Raw genomic sequence first — 7,662 nt, forward strand, 5'->3', positions numbered from 1 at the left:
GGGCTGCTCTCAATCCCTTCATCCCCCAGCCTGTATTGATGGCGGGGGTTGCCCCAACCCAGGTGCAGGACCTTGCACTTGGCCTTGTTAAACCTCATGAGGTTCACACGGGCCCACTTCTCGAGCTCGTCCAGGTCCCTCTGGATGGCATCCCGTCCCTCTGGCATGTCGATCACACCACTCAGCTTGGTGTCATCTGCAATCATCTAAAGCATGACTTGAACAATACTCACCAAATCCTATTTTGCCCTCCTAAATTGTCTCAATCTGTTCAAAACCAAAATACCTACCTTTGTATTATATAGCTGCCAGTCTTTCTCCCTGTCTTCTAAACTTCAAATGAATGTATGTATTAAAAAGAAAACTCTACCTTCCATCAAATACTGCCTTTGTAGACAGCATAGTGTTAAAAAAAAAAAGCTAATGAGATTACTATATTGTCCACTTTCTTCTGTTTGTTCTTGATGTTTAAGTCAACTAAGAATTTCCAGTCTGTAGCAAAACATGCAGTGTAATTTTAATCTTTCTTACTTTCCACGTGGCACTAAAGGCAACCTATAGCTGTAGTATCTATTTTTGCAAAAACAACTTAAAACAAGAAAAAGGCAAATATATGAAGTGAATTCTCTTTTAGAGATGTTTTAGAGGCTGTGGCCTTTTTGTTTTATTTTATATTCCACTTGAAGCAAAATCAGAAGTTTGCATGTTCTCTCTTTTTTCCTCTTACCTTTTCCTGCACCTCTTCACAAACTACTATGCTGTTTAAGGAGCAGACTTTATAAAAGATAAGCATTACCATAGTAATTGATTAATGTGGTGTCTTCTGCAGCACTTTCAGAGAAAGTCATTGAGGAGTTGGGCATGTTGTTGGTAAAATAATTTTGGCTATATTTGACACCAAATATTTCTTTTTCTCCAGGTAAAACAGGAGAACCATTAGACACTAAATTCTTTGACATGTGGGGAGGAGGTAGGTGCAGTTACCTTAGCTGGTTAGAGAGAAACAACTTAAATGCCTTCCCCGCCCTGCCTTCTCCAGGCTCCGTTTGCTGTGGTGGCTTAAGGTGATAGTTAAGGGAGTGCTTCACCTCTACCTTTTGTAATTGCGAGGAGTATCCAACTTTAAAGAAATACAAATAGCTGAGGTGGGAGGGAATGGTATGGTTAATCAAACACACTTGTTCTCCTAAGTAGTTCCCACTAGTGGTTATGTCCTTACACAATATAGATGAAACTCTTTCTGTAAAATGAGAGAGTTCTCTGATGCGTTTTATCTTTCTTCCACTTAGCATCTCTTTATAAATTTATAAGTACATTAACAAATATTCTTAAAAGGAATGTCATTGCAGGTGTTTAGATATGGAATGGTTGCTTGTTATTAAACAGTTTTGTGTTCTCTCTCTTTCCAGATGTGGCACCATTTATTGAATTTCTGAAGTCCATCCAGGATGGAACGATAGTGTTAATGGGAACATATGATGATGGTGCAACCAAGTATGTCATGGATTTATATAGTAAATATTGCTTAAACTTTTAAATGCTGTTTTATACTGAAAAAAATGCATTCTTTATCACACAATCACTTTTGATAAAGTTTTGTTCTTCCAAGATGATGGATTAGAAACTGTGCTTTCAGTTTATTAGTTTTATAATGCTGATGTGATTTGGGGACAACAAGGATCAAATTAAAACTAACCAGGTGTAATGGGTTATGTATGAATTTATGTAGAGGACTGTTAGGTGTATACTTTTGTGATCCCAACAACAGAGAAACAATAAATTAGATATTAAATTAGACCCTTTAGCAGAAATATCACAAGTGTTTGAAAACCTGAAAAGGCTAGAGATTAATAATTGACTAATTAGCAATTGCTATATCAGTACACATAGTTGGTTTTTTTTGCTCCTCTGAGAAAAGATGTTAATGCAACAAGAAGACAATGTAGGGCATATGGTCAGTCCAACAAACTGTTTATTTGTAGCTATAAAGAATATATTTGCATGTCAGGCTTTGTACTTTTTTTTTTTTTAAAACCATACCCTTATCCTCCCTGGTTCCTGAGGGCCATGTAGGTTTCTAGCTGCTCTCCTAGAATTTGTCCCTCCTTTTTTTTTTTTTTTAACGTATGCTGCCAAGGATATCTGTCTTTTTGGATATGTGCTGGTTTTCCTATTGTTGATAGCTCATTCTGTCTTATGCTAGTGAATTCAGATATGCCTGCACATAGGAACATGATTGTGAGAACATACTCTGGTGGAAACTGGACTGTTCCATCCAGCACTTTTCTCAGATCAACTCCAAGACAGAGTTCGGTGGTTACAGGGGTGCAGAGACCATTCCCAATAGGCCTCGCCTGTATCCTTCCTTTTGAAGTCTGAGAGGTTACTAGTGTGCACCTCATATTTCTTGGCCTCAGTGTTTGGACTGCTCCACCCTAAAGCTGTTCAATTTATTCATGTAGACGTAGCCTAAGAAATTCTAGTTCTCTTTAAGCATTATCTTCCAACCTTCCCAACTTTGGTCAGCTTTAATAGATACTAAAAATTACTGTAGAATTTGTATTGTACTCTCCTCACTTAAGTCATCCTGTCCAAAGAAATTCTAGTTCTCTTTAAGCATTATCTTCCAACCTTCCCAACTTTGGTCAGCTTTAATAGATACTAAAAATTATTGTAGAATTTGTATTGTAATCTCCTCACTTAAGTCATCCTGTCCAAAGGATTGCTTTTCATAGTAAAAATTAAGAGATTTTTTTTTTCATTTTCCTCTGTTGTTTTAATAATGTTTAACCTTTTGCTAATGTGTTCTGTACATTTTTTTTTCTATTTTGGTTCAATTTGTTGTCTACAACTGGTCTGTATTTTTGATGTAGGAGTGGCTTTCCTATGACAAAGTCCTGACTTTGCAATGTGCAGTATTTGCAGTAAATAGTTAAGTGTCTGTATGTTCACTGCTTCTAGGAGAAGAAAGCGATTTAATGTTTCTTTATGCCAAGGCTGGATCTTGTGTTTTGTTACTTTTCTTTTTGCTGTTTTTCCTTTCTTCTTTGATGTATTAGATAAGTACAGTTAAGTTTGTTTCAATAATCATGTCACAGCTGATGTTTTTGAAAGCTTGCATGTAGATACAATATCAGCTAAACAAGAAGGTGAATTTGGCCCATTCATGCTGACAGCCAGGAACTACTGCTTATTAGTGATATTACATAATTACATAATTACAAAACCTTACCACTGGTGGCTGATGGTAATCATAAATGCCAGTTCTTGAAAACAATTAAAATTGTGAAGAACCAACATGTTTAAGAGAAAATATTTTTATTTTTGTTTTAAATATAAGCTGCCCTAATGCTCTAGAAACTTGGAGTGTGGGTTGTGCAAATAACCTCCAAAGAACTTAATAATTTTCATAATTTTAGCTGAAGTGAGTCATAGAACTATATCTCAGTAAGTAGTAATAATCAGAAGTTGTATGTGGTGTTAAGTAATCGGGCAAATATAGTAAGTGAAAGGAAAAAATAAAGAGCTGTTATTTGGAGGTTTTGGAATGATAACTTACCATCCTACAGAATCATTTTCCCTTCCATATTAAAATTATTCTGCTTAGACCTACAGGCACTGAACCGTGCTGTGGGGCAGCGTTCTGAATTTTGAATTGACCCAAGCAGACAAGAACTTCTTTGATATATTTAGGTCATTCTTCTAATCTAAAATAGCTTTTACTTTATCTAGGCTTCAGCTTGAGCCTGCAAACAATGTTTACTTTAAAGGTTGACTTTTTAGTTGCTTGGAGAATTGCTAACATGACTTGAGATGTATGTATAAATTCTCACAGGAGAGGGTTCTTGGCTTTTGTTGGTGCACTGATAGGTTTGTATGCTGGTTCCTTGAGATTATAATATTAAAGAGCAGAGCTCATTAGATCAGGTGATTTCAGAGCTAGCCTTATCTGATTTTGAAAGATAGATCTTGCCCAATATTGACTGACTTAAACTATATTTAATCAGATTAAAGCTGAATGGTCTATTGAACAATGAAAGCTCTAAGGGCATGTATTTTATTCACATACTGAACGTCTCTGTTTTGTTCAAGGCTTAATGAGGAAGCACGGAAACTGATCGCTGAATTAGGAAGCACATCTATTACTAACCTTGGCTTTAGAGACAACTGGGTCTTCTGTGGTGGAAAAGGAATTAAGACTAAAAGTCCATTTGAACAGGTCTGTGATTCTGTAACTTACTGGAATTTAACAGCTTACATTAATAGAGGTGTAGCATGTTTTATAAATACCATGCATTTGTTCGAGATGGGTATCTATTGCAGTAGTGGTACACAGTGTTACTTTCAAATTCATTCCTTGACTAGCGTCCTCCTTTTAAATGTACAAAAAAGATTCTTTGATTCACAAATAAGAAAAAAAAATCCTATATGGGGTAGATCTTAGTATCCCAATAACTAGATTATTTATCTTTTTAACGAATGCAATTAAACTGAAGAATTAAAAACTTACTGCCTAACGCTTGTATTTTAGATACACTAACAATGGTAGACCTCTGGCAGGTAAGAGGTAGTTAAGGTGTTGGCGTTCCCAGCTGTTCACTTTGCTCTTCTGGCAAAAATTATTGCTGCCATAGCAAAATTTGCAAAATAAAATATGTTCCCATACTTCAGCTGTTAAAATTCAACATGTGTCACTGTTGCCTTTAATTACCAGTAAAGGTAGTTTTGTACTGGGAGAGTAAGGAAGGTGTGTGCTCTTTTGCCAGCTTTGTGAGGGAGTGGGAACTAGTGCAGGAGCAGTGCAAACTCTCGGAGGCAGTAATGTCTTACCTGACTGCATATGGTTGCTTGGTAGAGAAATAAACCCCTAATTTAAAAAAAAACAAACAAACAAACCTGAACATTCAAGATTAAATAATGTTCTTAAAATTCTGACTATTCTTTTTCAGTGCCTTGTAAATTTAGTGTCCTTATTTTTTTTTTCCTAGTGGTTCATGTTTTAATGCAGTTGGTCTTTTTCTTCCTTGTCTCTCTTCCTAAATAAACATCCATAGTAAATTTTAAAAATGTTTTCCCAATATGGCTTAACTGTTTTAAGCATACACTTGTCTCAGTATTCACCACTTAACAATCTCTGAGCAAGTTACATTATATTTGATATGAAGCACAAGAGGCTAATAGTGATGTCTTCTCTTCGTCCATGGCCTGAAAATAAGTAAATAAAATGTCTTTTAAAGCTGTGAGTTAAAGCAACAGGATAAATGACTTTACATTAAAGGTAGATTGATGTTTTCTGTTTATAGCATATAAAGAACAACAAGGACACAAACAAGTATGAAGGCTGGCCAGAAGTTGTTGAGATGGAAGGCTGTATCCCTCAGAAGCAAGACTAAATGAAAACAAAAGGAAAGGAGAAGGAATATGGAAGAAAATGCACTTTCTGCTATTATTAGGGAGAGGGCTATGAAGGAGACTGTACTGTAAATAATATTTTTAAAGCATGCAACCATCTTGTCGGTGTGTGCATGAGCACTGACATTTTGAATATTGGGATTATTTATTGCTAACACACATAGAAATCCTTTTTGTAAATATGTCCAAAATAAAAGAAACATCAAATCATTTCTATGCAGATTTCTTAAAAGCACAGTATTTAGTTTGCCTGTGGTAAATAGTATCTTGTAGATCAACTGGCTAATAAATCGCATATGCGGATAACGAACAGATCCTGACAAATGTTGTACTGTCCTCTTAACAGCGTAATGTTGCTGTGAGTATGTAACCTTTGTGGAATATGTAGATTTTAGTGATAAGTTAATAAAGAGCTTTAATTTTTTTTAATCTTCTGCCTTTTTAATGGCAGCATCACTTTTTATTAAAGCTATTTGGTTATTCTAATACCAAGTGCTCCAGAAGTTTATTTTGTAGTCCCCCATCAAAACTGAACAATCAGCAAAGGAAGAATGCATGGTAGTGTAATACAGATATGCCATGAGAAGCACAATAAAATTATTTTTATTAGGGGAAGAAGAAAAGTGAGTATATAAAGAGTATGCATGATATTTAAAAGCAGCTTGGAAGGATTTGTACTTAACATGAAAATAGTATTTACTTTGTAGGAAGAGACTTGGCACGTTAAGCCAGCAGTACTGTGGGTAACTTGTTCAGTTTTTATTGCAATTTTTGCACTGCAATAATGGTTAATCAATTAACCATTGATTCTACCTATGGCTGTTCAGCTGTAGTGGCTAGTCACATAGGAAGTGTGCATAATGGAATAGCTTCCTCTTTCAGTTCTCACATCAGGAATAAATTTCCCATCACAAAGAGCCTGTTAGAAAGCAGTCTGCCTTCTAGTGAGAGTTGTTTCAGGGTACACAATTACGCACCTTTACCACCTATGTTACATCTAATGTGAGCTGAGGCAATTTGTTCTTACAATGCTTTCTCTAACATCTCCCTGTATCTTGGGTTATGCAATGTGTGACACTTAACTGACAATGTTTCCTTCATCTTTTTTTTTTTTAATGGAAAAAAACGGACCAAATTGAAGTGGCCTTATTCTTTAGCTCGTATCAGAGCTTTGAACATTGCTTTCTTTGGAAACTTCTGTTTCTTTTAAGTAGGGCCAGCTTGAACTTTTGCTGAAACTAAGTTAGTATGGTGTAACTGATGGTGTTGGTATTCACCAAATAGGGGCTGACACAGAACTGGGTGTAATCTCTTGGAGCTTTGTCATGAGTTCTGGTATAATCTTCAAAAACTTCTAGCTAGTACCATGGGGCAAAAGCCACAAAGGATTTTTCAGGAACCCACAGTGCGAGTTGAACACAGTGGCACTCAAAATACTATTATTGTTGATGTATGTTGAGACATTTAATTCTGTGCACTAAAAATTTCAAGCAATATTGGGAGTTACTTTGTAAGTCAAATAAATAACCTGTGATACCAGAGTAAGACTGGATTTGTTTTGTATGTTTAACTAGCTTGTAAAATAATGTGGTTTTCCCTCAAGTTTAATGTAGAATGGCAATAAATGCACCTTATACAGTGAAACTGCTTTTATTAAATCTTTCAGATTTTCTTGTGTAGGAGGACATATCAAAATAATGTATATTTTTTTCATCAAAGTAAACCCCCTGTTTCTATCAGTTGGAAAATAACTTCTATTTCATAACATTAGGCTATTGTGGAAAACTAATTGTGTAAGTCCTGGAATTATCACAGAAGTACAGTTTTGTTGGTGTATATGCCAGTATTGGTTATGCTGCTGTCCAAAATAATATCAAAATAATTTTGAAGCTCCTTGGCAGGCGCTTCAAAAAAAAAAAAATTTGTCTGCATTAATAGTTTCCCTGGACTACTCTTGTCTTTGTTCTTTTGGTTTTGAATGCCAATGAATGTTTCATCTTTCATCAAATTAAAAAGTTCAAGTTCAGTCTACAAAATTAAATGAAGAGGAAGTAAGACTAAAGGCAGACCTCTTAGCCCTTGTATCTTTTAAATTTGTGCCTTTTTTTTTTTCAGCAATCGGAATTAAGTATACAAATCTTTTAACCCCTTAAAGTTGCATCTGCCACAAACCTTTTAAACAACAGATTTTAAAGCAATAAAATGGTAGGATTATTTTTGTAACTTCTTAATAATTTGATTCTTGTGACT

At 35.3% G+C, this 7,662-nt stretch overlaps 1 protein-coding gene across 1 annotated transcript in view; it reads left to right on the forward strand.

The window, feature by feature from the left end:
* FAM3C (family with sequence similarity 3, member C) overlaps positions 1 to 6,952 on the forward strand; it is a 17,701-nt gene extending 10,749 nt beyond the window's left edge. Inside the window, exons 6-9 of the mRNA XM_009332275.1 lie at positions 920 to 970; positions 1,410 to 1,494; positions 4,093 to 4,219; positions 5,304 to 6,952. Of these exons, the coding sequence (XP_009330550.1) occupies positions 920 to 970; positions 1,410 to 1,494; positions 4,093 to 4,219; positions 5,304 to 5,393 (353 nt within the window). The 3' untranslated portion in view covers positions 5,394 to 6,952. The remainder of the gene's footprint in view (positions 1 to 919; positions 971 to 1,409; positions 1,495 to 4,092; positions 4,220 to 5,303) is intronic.
* The last annotated feature ends 710 nt before the right edge of the window (positions 6,953 to 7,662 follow it).

This window comes from Pygoscelis adeliae, unplaced genomic scaffold, assembly GCF_000699105.1.
Source record: "Pygoscelis adeliae isolate BGI_AS28 unplaced genomic scaffold, ASM69910v1 Scaffold9, whole genome shotgun sequence".
Lineage (NCBI taxonomy): Eukaryota > Metazoa > Chordata > Aves > Sphenisciformes > Spheniscidae > Pygoscelis > Pygoscelis adeliae.